Source organism: Macrosteles quadrilineatus, unplaced genomic scaffold (assembly GCF_028750875.1).
Source record: "Macrosteles quadrilineatus isolate MER2022 unplaced genomic scaffold, UCM_ALF_1.0 Scaffold_8__2_contigs__length_117827958, whole genome shotgun sequence".
NCBI lineage: Eukaryota > Metazoa > Arthropoda > Insecta > Hemiptera > Cicadellidae > Macrosteles > Macrosteles quadrilineatus.
In genome coordinates this window covers 14,696,740-14,714,743 of record NW_026542601.1, presented here as the reverse complement: position 1 = coordinate 14,714,743, position 18,004 = coordinate 14,696,740, and the positions used below count along the sequence as shown (strand labels likewise).

Below are 18,004 nucleotides of genomic sequence, written 5' to 3'. Positions count from 1 at the left end.
CACCATTCCAGCAAATACACTTTAGTATTCAATATATGGAAAAGAATAAACCTTTTGCTAAGCTAATAACTAGTATTTATTCACTTAATAAAATTACAAATAAAAAAAACACATTGTTTATATACACAACACATCAGTTTGGCAGTGCAATGTCCGTGATAGCTGTTGTAGAAGGTCATCGAGAACTGCTAGATGATGAGCGACTGTACCTGCGGCGCCGGGCCGGGGGAGGGGAGTGGCGCCGACGAGGGGGTGACATCCTGCGCCGCGGGGGCGGAGGTGTGCGACGACGGTACCGTGGAGGAGACCGACCCCCTGGACCGCCCCACCTAGGCGGGGGACCCCTTCGCGGAGGGGACCTGCGGGGCCGCATCTTGGGTAGCAACACGGGCGCACAAGTGATCTCTTGTCCGTCAATTTGACCTACAATCAATAAATTTGATCATTTTTTTAAAGAAGCTAGTCACTTGATGATTTAGACTATCCAAACAATAGATTTGGTATCCAGACTGTTATTTAAATTTTCACTAGAAATAGTTTGACTAAGTTCCTATATATTTAATTGATACCACCTTTTTACAAGGCGAACTTTTTACTTTTACTGACTTCCTTTCAGTATATAAGTACTAGGAGAAAACTTTTCATAAAAGGTGTCTGAGGAGTTTTATTTCTTTGATGGGGCCTATTTTAGAAGTGAAAATTAAGAAAAAATATTCTTAAGTTCATGAAGTTATAATTAGCCTACATGAATGGTACAAGTTTTCAACACAAAAAGATTACAGTTCATATAGGATGAGCACAGGTATAAGTTCCCTTGCCAAAATTTACAATAGATGAATCATGAAAACTTATTAGTCAACAACTCACTCGGCCAGCCTGATAAATTAAAATCAAATATTTATGAAGGCCTACAGATCGATTGGACGAGTGCCACTAAAATATTTATTCCTTCAGCTTAAACATTTGAACAAGTTTTGTTTCATCTAAGGCTTCATTTGATTAAATAATGAATATAAATTTTGTAGCTTATCGGCTTTTGCAGCATGCAAGAATTTATAATCTGTAAATCTAAAATATGTAGGCCTACTTGAAGAAGTCTATTTGAAAAAAATGTATCACCTCCGTCCATGTGTTTCATCGCGTTCTCCGCTTGCTCGGCAGTTTCAAACTCCACGTAGGCGAATCCACGACCTTGGGGTGGATGAAGTCTGTCTACTGGGAACTCCACAGCTTTTATGGTTCCGTAGCTGCTGAATATCTCGGAGATGTGGTCTTTGGAGACATTACGAGTCAACCTCCCCACATGGATTCGCAGCGGTTTGGGTGTCGGTGACCTCTCCTTACGTTTGCGTTTTGGAGACGGAGAGCTGAATAAATTCACAGTTTTATAAAAAGTTAGGGTGTGCGAAGCAGCAAACAATTTTAAAAGCATTAAAAGCAATGATTTGATCCAAAAGATTTTTGATTTGAATCTATGCAACCCGATTCGAAGCAATATGGCATTTTTCTATTCATACTTTTCAATGGAGTGAAATAACAATTAAAATTTACCACAATGCAAATTTTGTTTATGTGGTATTTGGCCTATTGGCCACATATGACATATATGAATTTTAGATGAAAAAATATTTATTTTCAATCATATATTAGAAGAAGCTGTATTGCTGGAAATGTCAGTGAGCTGCTTTACTTGCCTATTTCATAATTTGGTTAAGCATGTTACATATTTTATAATATTGATTTTACAAATGAAAATAAAATATGTTTGGTGTAAACAAATTAAAAAATTTGTAAGATTTATACTGAAACTTTCAATTGGTTTACTTTGATAAAATGAGAGGATAGAATCAGTATCAGACTTACAAACTACAAGGTATACAATATACATAGCTTCAGACCTACAAAAATACCAATTTATCAGTCTAAAACATCAGTCTTACTAGTTAAGTATTATAAATTTAGTAACAATTTTTCAGACTTGCGTTATTTTTCTAATGATTTGGGAGTGACTTGTTTTGGCTATGTTTACAGTACCGCAGTAAAACATGTCTCACACTGCTTACACTTAAAAAAACTTCTCATCATTTGCAATGTCAAACCAAAAAATTATAAAAGAATTAAAGCAAAATTTACATGCAATAATTAATTAAATAAGAACGCCTTCACAAAGGAAACGCAACAACAACGCGCTCCTGTATTGCAGGTATTGCATTGACTTTCTGCAGGCGTTTTTCGTATATGGATACTGATTCTCTCATGAATCGAATAGTTTTTTGACCACCAATCGAATTGCAAAATATTCAATAAAATCGAATCGTAATTTCGATGCATTTTTGATACATCGCACACCCCTAAATAACAGCCATTAAAACATTTAGATACAAGCCTACAACTAGATAACATTGTACTAAGAAAAAGATAAGTTAATGACAAATATATGGACAGTTTATGAATATCGACTTTAACTTGACTACTTTTTTGATAATTGCAGCCTGATTGGGGTAAGAAAATTACTCTTCATTCTTTATAGCATGGATCTAAAATCGACAAATGTACTTTAATACTTTTCAATGGAATGGCGACCACACAAAGTAGGTATCTTAAGCCAAGTATGAATGGAGATGAGTGTAGGATGAGTGGCGCGATCTTGTAGTCTTGTTAGTGTATAAGGCCGACATTCCTTAGACATAGCTGTTAATTAATAGCCCATACAGCTAATTGCAACTAAGGGACCTACAGTTTATAGTGGAATCCGAACCACATTCGGACACATTTTGCCTTGGTATTAACCAATTGGTCTAATTATCAGGATAGTACTGCGGATAGTCGTAGTACTCACTAGTGCGGACAATAATCCACACCAGGGAGTATTGTATCCACAGTGCATGCTTATAAATATCCACAATTCGTGACCTCGTAGTAGCTGGATTACAGGACGTCGCCACCGTCCCAGTCAATGTAATTTATTGTAAATTAGTAGGTATTTTTATTCATCAATCACCTAATAGTTGACTGTATTAAAAAACATCTTTGAAAAATAAAAGAGTAAGACCAGTAGGCTTATTGCATTATTAGTTTTACCTTGGAATGAATGGCTAGGAAGCTGAGTGGTTATAATGCTTACCTAACTATCAAAAGGTCCAATCAACTGAGAAAAGTCAGCCGCTTTACGTAGGTTCTAAGCTGGACCTAGCTGTTCCTGATTACTAGGCTTTAAATAAACGATCCTGGCTAGGTGGTGTCACCATCTCAATTGGTACCTAATTAAGTTTTGAACCCTTTAAAGTTACAATTATTTAAGATGACGCATAACCAGGTGTACTTAAGCCAAATGTTAGGGCCTAGTGATGGCTGAGTATAAAATGGATTGGGCACAAGATTATATTATAAGGTTGCAAGTTGAGAGATAACTCGCCACCAGAAACACACTAACCGTGATTTTTTCACTGCTGTCTTGAGCTTCTCAGATTTCTTTTCCTTCTTCTCCCTGTTCTCTTTATCTTTGTCCTTATCTTGCTTGGGTTTCTTGGTCTCGGGACTGCGGCTGCGACTAGCTGCTGGAGCAGAAGCTTTACGTTTGGCCTTGGCTCTTGCAGCCGAGCTGTCTGTCGAGGATGAGCTCGTGGAGCTTGAGCTTGAGCTAGATCTTGAATTTGAGCTCGAGCTGTGAGATGAAGAGGACCCTGATGATGATGATGAACTACTTCTCGAGCTGTACAACAAAATCAATTCTGATAAAAATAATCTACTCCTTGTGGTAGGATACAATAGACCTACAACACACCCTTATTAAAACAAATTAATTTCTTCTTCATTAACGAATCCTCACAGGACCGGGTCTCAGTCAGACAACAAAGTATAAATAAACAGGCAACCGTGTGAATTTGTAATACCGTACTGTACAAACATATGCATACGGTACTCAATTTATTTGTAACAATCCATTGATATTAGATAAACTGAAAATTAGGTAGCTAGGCTACTCAAGTAAGCCTAACAAGTACCTACCAGTATGCAAAATTATGTGTTGGTAACATAACTGAACCAATTGACTATACAGTACAAAAATCATAATATAGCTCGTATTTTACTACTGTGTTAAGAATATAGCCTACCTCAGATCACTACAAGAACGCCAAGTTTTTAAATTTAGTGCAGATAAACTGACCTCAATCCGGGCTTAGGTTATTAATTGCTTTTGATTCAGGTTAATTAAGAAAGAGTCTTTTGCAACTACAAATTTCGGTTCTATCAAAAAATGTGAGAGTAATAAACTGTAGGTAAACTGACTTTCAAGATACTTAAAACTACAGACATAAAAACGGTATTTTAAAAACACTTTGGTCACATCATCATCACAGTATCATTAACAGTACTGTTAATGTTTTACCCAAGTAAATAAACTAATAAATCACTTTTTTTCAGTAAATCTAACTTAAGTCAAATTATCGATAAATATCCATACAACTGTTAAATGTGATTAGTTATGACTAACTCAATGAAAAAATTACAATCCCAAGAATAGGCCTAGGTACGGCTAGATACGCTGGTTATTTACCTAAGATACCGTGCTCTAAGCTACTTAACTAGTTATTCAACACATCTTTGTTGTAAACAGTTTTAAAATGTGACATTAGGCCTAGTCAATTTACCTGGTGCTGGTACTGCCACTTCTAGAAGACGAGTCACTCCCAGTTTTCTTTTTCTTCTCCTTTTCCCGTCCTCTCTCCTTCTTGTTCTCTTTATTAGATGCTTCACTGTCTGAGTCTTTGCCTTTGTTATTTTCATGTCGGTTTCGGGCCCTGATAAGATAATTTTACATTAAAATATATACCAGTAGAGGGAAGTATAATAATGTTTAGGTACTAACTTACTACTAAGTATAAATATGTGTAAAATAGAATTTGGATAGATAAAGCTAAGTTAGGCCTAAGAATGATTATGATTCAAAGTAACTTAAACCCACTAGATGCAATTTTAGTGTTTTTTTTTCAGTCAGGGTTTGAAATTTTATCATAGTTCAATTTGACATAAAAATCCTAGAACTGCAGTCGGTCATTTGATGGTCAACCAGGGCCGTTTATGCAGTGACCAATCTAAGTTCATTATTTTACCAATATATTTAATCCTGTATTTAACATATTATAGGCCTATATTTAATCAAGCTCATAATCAACGGATAACTTAGAAAAATTAAGCATCGAATTAAAATTACTTAAAGATCGCTGTTCTGCTAACTCGCGGGTGGTAAGTTGATTTTTGTTTGGGCATGATTAAATCCTCGTTTTCTTTGACTGCTGACTTAACAATTCATATGAAAACTGGCAAAATACAGCGCCATTTAAGAATATTTGACTGGGAGTTTTAAAGATGGGTGCAGTTTCAGAAAAAAACTATACATAGGCGTAATCGAAACTGCGTTGGGTGTTGCAGTGCATACATGCATCTGGTGGGGTTCGCGGCAACTGCAAACTTATTCCGTTAGGCTATTTGTGTCACTCTAACTGTCAATGTAGGCCAGTATGCTGGGTTGAATGTTAACTAGTATATTATTTATATGTACAAATCCTAATGTATATTATTCATAGTGCAAATCGTAGAAGATGGATATAATATACCGTATCCATATAATATGGATATAATATAATATCTATCTTCTACGATTTGTGACAGTGAATAAAATAATGCTATAATGCTATTAACTTGTACTGTATACTATATTGAGGGTATTAACTATATACTTGAAGATGCTGCTGCTGTTGCTATGAAACATGTACTTTGACCCTTTGTCGGTGACTTTGATTTTAAAACACGATCGGTAACACACGGATGGACAATTTTAGCGAATTTCCCTATAGGGAAGTAGCTATTACCGTAGGTCTCATGGTAAGACCTAAGCCCGGGACCGATTTACTTTTTCATTTTGATGTCCCCAGAGGCCAAAAACACCATTCGTTCAAATTTTTATATATCTATATATAGAGATATATATATATATATGTCCATCTGCACGATAACTTGAGTAATTTTTGTCCGATTTTGATAAAATTTGGTTTGAAGGTGTAAGGCAGGATAAACTTGAATGAGTTCGCGAACCAGCATGATCGGACTATGGGAACGGGGGTTTATGGGGGGTTTTATGGGGTAAAAATAGGTTTTTCCCATTTTTGACCCTAAAAACACAAAATTTCACAATTTCTTTTTAAACCATTTTGTAGAGCTTAAAAAACAAATAATTTAGTATATTGAAGCGTTATTATGCGCCTAATTGTTACGGAGAAAATTCAAAAAAAAATTGTAATTTTAAAATTCCCATGTTATTCTTATGGAGAATAAGTCAACTGTTGTAGTTTGCTTGTTTATGAACATATTTTGATCAAATTTGGAAAATACATTAATTTCTTACTAAACCATAGTACCTTTTAATATTTTACATTAAAAAAACACTTGTTTACCCTCCCTGTTGCAGCAAACCTAAGTACTCATTAAACTAATTCTGTTTAAATAGGGAATAAATGTGATATTTTTAAGGAGACAATTTAGTTTAAATCTAATCAGGCAGATGGAAATTCGCTAAGTCTGCAGGTTTGCTGCGGCGGGGGTATTTTTTATACATAGCCTATTAACCCTCCTAGTGTCATTTGACGCTGCAGCGACACATAACACACTTTGTGTAGTGTTTTGTGTCGCTGCAGCGACTCACAAACACTGTTTACGGCGAAGGCTCTATGACTGACAAAATCGGATTGAACTGGATCGAGTTAGGTATCGTTTTATTTTACAGATTCAGAGCTTTCTCCGGAGGTCTGTCTCTAAGCGCTATTCATTTGAGTTCCGAAAATATTGTAGCAGACAGCTGACGTGCGTATTTGTAAACAGCTTAGTTAACCTCGGACCGATGACTGAATGTGTTTTATTACGTTTATCATTGTTTTGGTGTTAAAAATCAAAAGTAGTGATATACGTGGTGCATTCTAAGAAGATTTAACACGTTCGCTGCGGGCCATCAAATGGAAGGCGTAGCCCCAGTGCGGCGCAGCCCGCAGCGTCGAACAAACCCAATTGCCGGGTGTTTGGCTCTCATATTTCGGTATGATGAATAGCAAATAACGTGCGGTGATGTCCTGTTTTATAACAAGAGTCGACGTAGTTCGCTAAACACTCACATATAGCAGCACTGCTTGGAACGTGGCCGGTCCCATCGTATTGCCAATTGGAGGGAGAAAGACGGGACAACAAGTTGATTTTTAAGTTTGCCAGACGGGGATTTTATGGGGAAATTTTACTACCAACCTACAACACAACAAAAAGCAAGTCACCCACTACACGCTAACGTGGAATAGGTCTGCCTTCGACCAACGCTAGAGCAAAAACGATGATATACGAAAGGCATTGCCGAGCGTATCCGATCGGTTACGGCAGCGTCTGAACAGCGCTCGGCCCGTATCCGATCGGTTACGCCCGCAGTGAACGTGTTAAGTGATTTTGAATCTTACGCTTTTCATCTTAGTTCCGAAAATATTGTAGCAGACAGCTGACGTGCGTATTTGTAAACAGCTTGGTTAACCTCGCACCGATGACTGATGTGTTTTATTACGTTTATCATTGTTTAGTGTAAAAAATCAAAAGTAGTGATATACGTGGTGCATTATAAGAAGATTTAAGTGATTTTGAAGGGCTGGTTGATGATCCTAAAGAAGTAGGTAGTGATATTGATGTAAATCATCAGCCAGATTCCTAGCTATGGTTAGGCTATGCATTCTTAGCTAAACGCTATGTACTGAAATCTGTTTTTTGCCCATAACTTATTTATTTGCAAATCTACTTCCTTATATTATTATATATTTGTAATCCTCATAAAATTTAGAACAAAGTGGCTATTTTCAAATATTTATAGGCCTATAATTTATACAATTTAATTGAGTGCGAACTTAGTTTTTTTTTTGAAAACTTTCCAAAATATTTTTTTACCTAAATAATTTTTTTGAAACAAATGTTCCTTATGTTTTATGTATAATATTGAAGCCCATGATTTTCCAAACAAAATGGTATATAGAACAGTATAATTAACATTGTTTTCAAGCTTCTCAGATCCGTTTTAATTAAACCTTGCAAATGAGCAAAAAATAGGCAGACATTAAATAAATAAATAAATAAATAAAAAGGCCTTTATTTACAAGCGAGTTTCATATACATGATTTTCAAACTTACTCAAGTCAAACTAAAACTAAACTAACCTAATATATACAGAAATTTAATATACAAAAAACTACAAAGAAAAACATTTACAATTTACATTTGTTTTTATACATTGCGGCCCTGAATGAGCCATACGATTTGGAGCTCTTTATGTCCTGAGGGAGGCCATTATACAACTGCGGGCCAAAATAAGAAAATGACTTTCTTCCAACCTCAAGCCTCACTTTAGGAAAGTGAAGCCTGCGGTCGGAACGAGTACCACGCAGGCAGATCTCCCCCCTGTACTTAAGCCTCTCGCTGAGGTACTGAGGCTCTCCCAGCGTGAGCACTTTGTGGACCAGGCAGCAGGTCAGCCTCCTGCACATTTCATCCATTGGGATGAGCTTTGTAGCATCTCGGAAGGAGGACACGTGGTCAAAGCGGTTAAGGCCAAAAATGAACCTTACTGCAGAATTTTGAATTCTTTGAACTCTTGCCATATCCTCCTTAGAGATGCTGTTTCCATATGCAGGAAAGCAATATGTAAAGGCTGGGAGGACCAAGGACCGCATGAGTTGCATTTTGGCATATTCTGGCAGTAGAGTTTTAAATCTGCTAAGACCTCTCAGTCTACCCACTGCACGTTGAACTGCAGATGTGACATGGTCAGAAAAAGAGAGGTCTTTGTCAAGTACAACACCAAGTGTGTTGACAGTGTCGCAAACAGACAATCTCATGCCATCAAGGGTGATTTCTATAGCAGATTTACTCAATTCCTGCATCATAATGTTTGGTCCAGTATGCATGACTACACACTTGTCAACATTCAATCCAAGGCCATTCATGACAGACCATTGAAAAATGCTGTGCAAATCAGCATTGATGAGCCGGATTGCTTCTGATGTCTTGTCTGGCTTGTATGACAAGTGTAGTTGGCAGTCATCAGCATACAAGTGTGCCGTACAATATTCTACACTTCTGGACAAGTCAGACGTGTACAAATTGAACAGCACAGGTCCTAAACAACTACCTTGAGGAACACCACGCAATTTGCAAAGCGGATCTGATGTCTCACTCCCAATTTTGGTAACCTGCAGTCGGGACTCCAAATAGGACCGAAACCAACAAACAACTTTTTCACTACAGCCATAGCACTTCATTTTGGCCAATAACAATTCATGATCAATAGAGTCAAATGCTTGGGAATAATCTAGAATAGCTAATGTGCTGTATAGGCCTTTATCTTTGGCATCGAATAGATCCGCAAACATATTAGTCAGTGCAGTACAAGTACTGTGGTTTTTTCTAAACCCTGACTGTAGCTTAGGCAATATATCAAAGTCATCTAGAAATGAAGCAATTTGTTTAGTTACTATCTTTTCCATTATTTTTGACATTGCAGGTAACACGGAGATAGGTCTTAAATGCTGGACGGTTTTTGGCGCAGCAACCTTAGGCAATGGTTTCACATGGGCAATCTTCCAACTTGTAGGGAAAACATCTGAGACCAGACTCATGTTTATCAAATGTGTTATTGCTCCAATTGCATATGGGCTAACAGATCTTATCATTTGTATCGATATACTATCAACACCTACAGCTTTTGATTTTATTGAGTTCATTGCCTCTTTAACATCATTTTCTGTAATCATTTTAAATTCAAACTTATCGTTATCTCCATGTTTTTTATATTGTTGAAGTTTATTTAGCAATTCAATGTCTATATCATTACAAGATCCCATATTGACAAAATATTCATTTATCATATTAATGTCTAAATCTGGGGGGAGCCTACTATTTCTCTTACTACTTACAATCTCACAATTTTTTAAACAATTCCAGAACTCTGCAGGGTTTTCACATGAGGCAAGCTTGTTAGAAAAGAATATTTTCTTAGCCTCTTGGATCATGAAATTCAAACTATTTCTTATGGTTTTATACTCATACCAGTCTGAAGAATCTCTGGTCCTCCAATATTTGTTACGGTGTTTATTTTTAACAATTGACAATTCTTTAATTGTTTCATTTATCCAGGGAGCTTTTTTCCGTGTTACCTTCTTACAAACAATAGGAGCAACCTCATCAAACACTTTCTTTATATGATCAGTAATAAATTGCTCTATCTCATCAGGAGACTCTAGCTTGTACACACAATTCCAGTTAGTATCAGCAATTATGTTTCAAGATTCAAGATCTTTATTCAAGATTCAAGATCTTTATTTGTCATTAAGCAATACAAGTATTACAATAGACATCGTCAAAGTTGTTTTTTTTTTTTAATAATACATACAGTTATTTCCTGTTAGAGTAGGCCTAACAGCAAGAATGCACCAAGTGAGTAGCAATCACTCTTTAAAATATAACAGTTAAACATAATTAACTCTAAAATAAATAAATTAACAATTTACATGTCAATGATCAAAAATAAAATCTGTAAATATAATAACAATAAAATATTTAAATATAATAACAATTAAATATATTAATACTAACATTGATGTTCTAAAAACATAGGGAACTAATATCACAGGCCAGATAATCGTCTATGGAATAAAAAACATTTTCCTTAAGCCATTGTTTTATAATAGAAACAAATTGTTTAAAGGGTACAATCCATGCCTTTTTTGGCAATTTATTGAAAAGTTGTATCTTCATACACATGTGGCTGCTCTTTGTTTTTTCCAATCTTACAAAAGCTAAATCTAATTGATAGTTATTCCTAGTATAGTACTGATGAGTTTCGTTTCTAGTTGTAAAATTTTTCAAAGACTCCTTAACATCTATTAGACAACAGTAAATATACTGATTAGGCAAAGTCATTATTTGTAATTCTTTGAATATTGGTTTACAAGACTGTCTTTGTGGTATATTCTTGATTGCTCTCAGTGCCTTTTTTTGCCATCCAAGAGCAGACTGTGCACTGCAAGAGTTGCCCCATAAGGTTATACCATATCGTAGATGGGAATGAAAAAAAGCATAGTATGCAGTAATCAGCATATCTGCAGTAACACAGTGTCTTAGTTTTCTGAGAAGACAAACCACCCTGGCCAGTTTCTTACACAATTGCTCTAAGTGACTATCCCAACTTAATCTGCTGTCTAAATATATGCCTAGCAATTTCACAGATTTAATATCCTTATAAATAGAGTAGTTAAGAGTAAAAATTATATTTTCAGTTTTCTGGTTATTTACAATTAAATGATTGGATTGGAACCATTCTTGTGCAACTAGTAAAGCCTGACTCTCAATTTTTTTAAGTTCCTTTAAATCTTTATGGCTGTTTAGGAGTGTTGTATCATCTGCATAAAGAACAGAGGTACAAGGAATATTGAAAGAGAAATCGTTAACTGCAATGATAAATAGTAGTGGCCCAAGCACTGACCCCTGGGGTACACCATTTTCAATTTTCTTAAAGCTAGATTTGTCTTTGCCCTGGATTACCATTTGCTCTCTGTCACTTAAATAAGAAGCTAACAAATTCAACTCTAGGTCCCTTATACCATAGCTGTACAGTTTCTTAATAAGAAGCTCATGTTGCATACAGTTTTTGATTTTATTGAGTTCATTGCCTCTTTAACATCATTTTCTGTAATCATTTTAAATTCAAACTTATCGTTATCTCCATGTTTTTTATATTGTTGAAGTTTGAAGAAATACAACAATGTACTGTTTAGTGCAGTATCTGCATTAAATTTAGAAAAATCTCTAAATGTGATTAGCTTCGACCCCCTTTTGTCTTTCTTACAAGATATACAACAATATATTAGTTTATGATCAGTCATCCTCATTCCTCTGTGGTCAACTATGCTGGGGGTGTCTATGACTCCAACTCTTTCAATCTCGGCTGATTTGTCTACTATGATGTGATCAATCAATTTTGCCGAGGTTTCTGTCACCCTTGTAGGCTTGCTGACAATTTGTATAGTGTTAGATTCTTTCATCACTATCAGCCTAAGCAAGTAATTTGTTTCGCAGGTTTGTGACAGCATATCAATATTAGTATCCCCCAAATAAATGACTGATTTAACTTCAACCGCAAGGTCAATAAAAAGGGAGCGAAACAGATCCGAAAGGCGAGTGTACCCAATGTAGGAAGGACGATAAACCACACATATACCAAACTTACTCCCTTTGAAACTCACCACCACACAGAGATGCTCAATACCAGGATCGATGAAATCAGGTAAGTGGTACAGCTGAAAGTCAATGCCGTCTTTCACATACAATGCTACACCACCTCCTGGGTAACCATTTTTTGCAATTCGATCACAACGAAGCATTGAATATCCTGGTATAGCATAACTGTCTGTGGGTGTGTTTGGGTGGAGCCAGGTCTCAGTAACCCCTAATATGTCAAAACTAAAGTCATCAACAATTGAGCACAGCTCATTGAAGGCTGTGTTTAGAGACCTTATATTGACATGGGCCACTTTGAGATTCCCTTTACCCCCCCTCACCGTCAGTTTTCCGGAACATGAGAGGCTTCCGACGCATCTCCAATATTATTGGAGAAGCAACCCACACTCTCAGTCCCGGGAACATGACAAGGAGTAGGGGCAGCTCCACGGGAGAGAGCACTCACACGATCCAAAGCTGCAGAAATGTGGTCCACAATCAGTGAACCTAAGCGAGAGGCACCCCTTCGATTCAAGTGGACCCCGTCCCGGGCTAAGTCACTCCTGCCAACACAACGGTTTGGATCCACAAAAGAAACGCCAAAATTGTTACACATTAGATCCAGCTGAAAATTAAAATCATGTAAAGGTTTAAAAGGAATGTCACGGCGAGTTAAAACACTATTGATTACAATTTCAGCTTTTGGAAACCGTGTCTTGGCAGTATACAGGAGATCTGCCATTTGATGCAAACACTCTCTCTTACCATGCCCGCCGTTGTAACCTGGACCTCCCCTAAAGCCCCTCTTTAAATTGTTACAACCAACATGTAGGTAAATTACAGACAAATCCTTATTTACATAACCTAAAAGTTTTCTTTTAACATCTTGGATTCTGTCTCCAGGGCCGCAATGCACTTGAGCACCTCTGTTTGAGGCTTGTTTACCAGAAAACTTTAAATGTGAGTCGCCAATGACTAACACTTTTTCAAATTGATTTGTATGGCAATTAACTAAATTACTAACTGTTCTATTTACAAAGACATTAGTGTTACATTCTGAAACTGTGGTTGCATTATTAGGATCCAAGCTAACTGAGTCACAGACTATGTCACCAGCGACACTGGAATCAATATTAATTGGAACAGATTTGCATTGAGTGTTGTTAGGTTTTTTTGACATATTTTTTTTAGATTTTCTTTGAATTTGAGATTGCTTTTTTATAGAATTTTTAGGCTTTTTTAACCAATGACCTGAAGGATTTCTAAAAACAACACCATCAGACACCTCATTAATATGACTTAAGACAGAGAATTTATTTTTGCAAGAGATTTGATTTGATGTATTACTTTTTGCTTTGTTCGGTTTTCCTTTATGTTTACATAATTTCCACTTTCCCTCATTGTTACCCTTATTACTACTAGCTAAGTCTACCTTATTTACACATGTTTGGTCGGCAAGTTGTGTCGCAGTCAGTTCCACACTTGTGTCCACCACCGTGACGTCACTGACGGTCGCAGGTGTCACCTCCTTGCTGATGGTTGGCAAGGCGTCCTCATCTTGCCGTGGGAACGTAGGTGTGATGATCTCTGCGCAGAGTTGAGCCAGCAGCAGCCGCGCGTTGACGATCACATGTAGACCACACTCGAAACCCGCAGTCTGCTGCGCCACACACCCCTCGGTTAGTTGGATGCCGCCACTCAGTCCAAAGTTGTCAAGAAGTATCTGAGCATGCCGTCTGTTGACACCTCCCGAAGAGTCGTAATGCACTGCAGACTGTTTACAAGTGTCCAGCAACAATAAACTCCAATGAGTACCCCCTTGCTCACTTAAGGAATTGTTGATACAAAAGAAGAAATAACGTTTGGTACCAAATTGTAGCTCAGATAGGAGGGTTTGTACTTGAGATTTTTCACCAAGCTTCAAAATTTGAGTCAGTGATGCTCCCACAAAAGTAATATCAGTTCGGTGGTTAGACACTTCCGTATTAAACAAAGTGAAATATGTAGTCAGTAACTCGTCTGATACCCATTTGGACTTGTCATCTATCGTAGCCTCCAAATTGTTGAGCGCCAATGACACATCAGAGAGTTTTGATTCTAAAGTCGTGCATTGTGACACATTTTTGTCTAATAGTTTCTTCAATCTACTATTTTCAACAATGTACCGTTGGTTTGTACACTGCAACCTGTCACAATCCTCAACAAGCCTATCATGCTCACTTTGCAATTGTCTTAATGTTAAATTGACATTGGAAGCCTTAACCAAACTATCACTCAAATTACGAATTTTATTTTCTAAAGAAAGTCTTTCATTAACAAGACAATCATTTGCAACAAGTGACTCGTTAATCTCCCGACGGTGGTTCCGCGTAAACACTTCCAATTGGCAATCAAGTTCCTTCATTTTAGTCTCTGTACTTAATAACTTATCATTTGTTTCAGATAAGTGGCCACATATAGAATTAAATTCAAAAACAACCTTAGCTGAAGCATTAACTAAGTCTTCATGGCAACTTTGATTACAGTTTGCAACGAACTTTTGTAGTTGAAGACAAAAATTGGAAATTATTAGTTCAGTATCATCAGAAAAATGTGTACAATCAGACATAAAATGTTCTAAGTTATCCATTTTATATATTAAAATAATAAAACCTGATGAGAGTATACTGACACGGCTAAATCACAACGAATAAAAATACCAAGTTGATGATTGAAGAGATGTCACAGTGCCTGCAAACTCGTATCCTGGATGCAACACAGTACTGTAGTTGTTTTGCGTCGAGTAAAATGCAGGAGTCGCCAAAATTACGAGTGGTCGTAGGCCGGCTAGCAGCGCAACGCGACGGGGAGAAGCGATGCGGGAGAAAGTCTCTGCGGCCGGCAACACTGGTCCCGATGCGCGGCGGCGAGTGCGCAGACGTACCAAACACGCTGTCGCACAGTCTTATCAAACCCGAAACTTGAGTTATCAGTTGTCTGGTTATTTACAATTACACACTACGATGTCATTACACAGTAAAATAATAGTTGCAAAACAGTCCAAGATCAATAATAACACAAAGTAAAATAGTCCAAAAAACATTTTACCACTAAAACATACTTTTAAAAACTCACAAGACGTACAGCCCTTCCATTCTGGGCAGATCACGGCTGCCAACCTCTTTCCAGATATAAAGAACATTAACATTAAGAACATTAAGAGAGAACATGTTAACATTGAGAACATTAAGGCCAAAACAAGGGACACTCGGAGGGTTAATACAAAAAGGTATTAAAACCATGTATAATCAATAAAATTGTGCATGAAATCAATAAAAACTCTAATTTTATATATTTATAAAAATATATATCAAACAAAACCAACAAGACCTTCGGTGACTCAAGCAGTTGGCTCTGTGCTGTGAGGGGGAGGTGTGACATCAAAATAGCCTAATGTTAAATCCGTTCCTAGAAAGATGCACGTGAGGTACTGTTAACTTAGGCTACCGGTACTCCTAAAGTTACCAGCTGGTGACATCACATATTTTTCTATAAAAACAATTGCCCCAGGCAGGAGAAAAACGATGGTGTAACTGACGAAGGGTTAACTAAAAGCTCAGAAGGATCACTACTCAGCTCAGAAGGAGGACGAATGTTTACAACAAATCTTTTGTAGTACCGGTACCTAACTGTATGCTGCCTTTGAACTCTGCACCTTAAATCCCATGAAATCCTAAGAAAACCGATCCCGACTGACGGTGGCGCTAAAAAAGAATAGCCTATTACCTTAACCGGATGGCCATGGCCTGGCAGGATGGCGTGCATTAGGCCTGGGTGCAGCAGAGGGTTTATGTGTGAGTGTATGTTAAGGAAATAATATGATAGGCCTAATGTCGTTACACCTGTTTGTTTATTGTAAGTTAAACTTTGTTGTTTTATTTTGTAAATGTTTTAATTTTATTGTTAGTTTTTTAGATGTTACCTGTAAGAAAGGACCGTGAGGTCCTAAGTTCGCCTCAATAAAGAAGGATTTTCCTTTCATTTTCATTTTAAGGATAGTGCAAAGTAAGTTGGTTGAACAGAGAACCAATATTTAATCAAATGAATAAGTTTTAACTTAAAACAATAAATATTGTTAGCCTATTTAAATATTACGAATTAATTGCCTAGCCTAGTTATCGATTACAAAATAAGTTATTGTTTACTTTTTTCCCAAATGTAAACATTGAATTGATTTATGATTTGCTTACGTTTTTACCTGAAAGCACATAAAATATGTCAAATAACACTTATAACTTATAATAATGTATGGAAACTAACTTATATATTTACACTTAACTGTTTAATCACAAGATGGTAAATACAGGCTATTAATGATGGCAAGTGGTGATAGATTTTGATTGGACAGTGTCCAAAAAACAGTGTCCTGTGGTGTGTTTGGATAGTACCTATGGTGATCGATCTCCACTTGCAATCTTTTATATATGTAGGGCCTAGGCCTAAAGTATTTATACCGTCTTGTGATTTAACAGTACCGTATATTTAAGAGTAATTATTACAAGTGTTATTTGACATATTTTATGTGATTTCAGGTAATTTAATTTAAGTAATAACACGTTTGCTGATCAAGAAGTTTTTACGATTTGTAAACATTGTTATTTAGGCCTAATGGAAGTAAGTAACGAAACAATTTAATAAAATTAAAAGATAGGCTAAAAAAGAAAAAGCTTCATTAATGTGTGTTAGTATTTTTCATACCTATGGTAAACTTAGTCTAAGTTAAATACGTTGTGATGATAAGATAGCTTAAATAATAGGCTAATGTGATAAATATCGGTTCAAAGGATAGCCTAATATACTTATTAAGATTAAGATAACTTATTATTAAGTATTATTACCTATATTAAGTTAGGCCTATTAAACCGATATTTAAGTTATCATTATTCATAGGCTACGATAAAATAACTTATCATTCGTTCTCTGCGGAACTAAGTTAGGCTCAATACCCAAAGAGTAGACGGGTATAATTGTTTTGTCACCATGTAAAATTTAAGCCATAGGCTAGGATTCACCTGACCAAGGCTAGCCTAGCCTAGTTTCAGAATAGCCAAATTACAAAATTTTACTTTGAGCGCAATTAACTTAATAGTCTCAGCCCAGTAGTTTAATAAAACTACGCATTACGTTCAAGGAAACATTATAATAAAGTATTATGATTAATTATTCAAAGAAATCGCCGGCATTTTCATCAAAATTGTGCGGCGAGCAAAATGGCGCTATGATTAGACTTGTATTCAATCAACACAAAACTTCTTGACTTAATGCAGTGGTAACTTAAATATTTGAACGTAAGAAAACATGTATTTTAATGGGGTTTATTAATGAGCATGACGATTACTTACATCTTTTTGTCCACAACAACCATAACAGTAACCGAAAATAATAACGTTTAGGCCTAGATTTGTATTGACGTACGAAAAACTAGGAAGGAGAGGTGAGGTTGGGTTAGTTGAGTTGAGGTTTGGTTTATTTTTTTATCGACCGAAACGAATCGAACACGAACGACTGAACTTAAGAAGGAGGATAGGAGCAAAGTAGTATATTGCAGAGCAGTAGCTTTGATTATATATGTTGTTATTAGTTGTGTAGAAATGCTATCATACGACCACGATTGTTATTTATTTTCTCCCATAAGAACTTATTTTTCATCTCCAATTGTTGGTTACTGGGT

General features: G+C 36.4%; 1 protein-coding gene across 1 annotated transcript; it reads right to left on the bottom strand.

Annotated features, from left to right (window-relative positions):
- Window positions 1–68: 68 nt before the first annotated feature.
- Window positions 69–17,790, bottom strand: LOC129000735 (RNA-binding protein with serine-rich domain 1-B-like). Its single transcript, XM_054427709.1, has 5 exons — window positions 17,676–17,790; window positions 4,653–4,802; window positions 3,434–3,712; window positions 1,120–1,367; window positions 69–423 (listed from the first exon to the last, which is right to left on the bottom strand). Exons 1-5 carry the CDS (start codon window positions 17,696–17,698, stop codon window positions 176–178), a joined length of 948 nt encoding a protein of 315 aa, XP_054283684.1. The 5' UTR covers window positions 17,699–17,790; the 3' UTR covers window positions 69–175.
- Window positions 17,791–18,004: the final 214 nt, after the last annotated feature.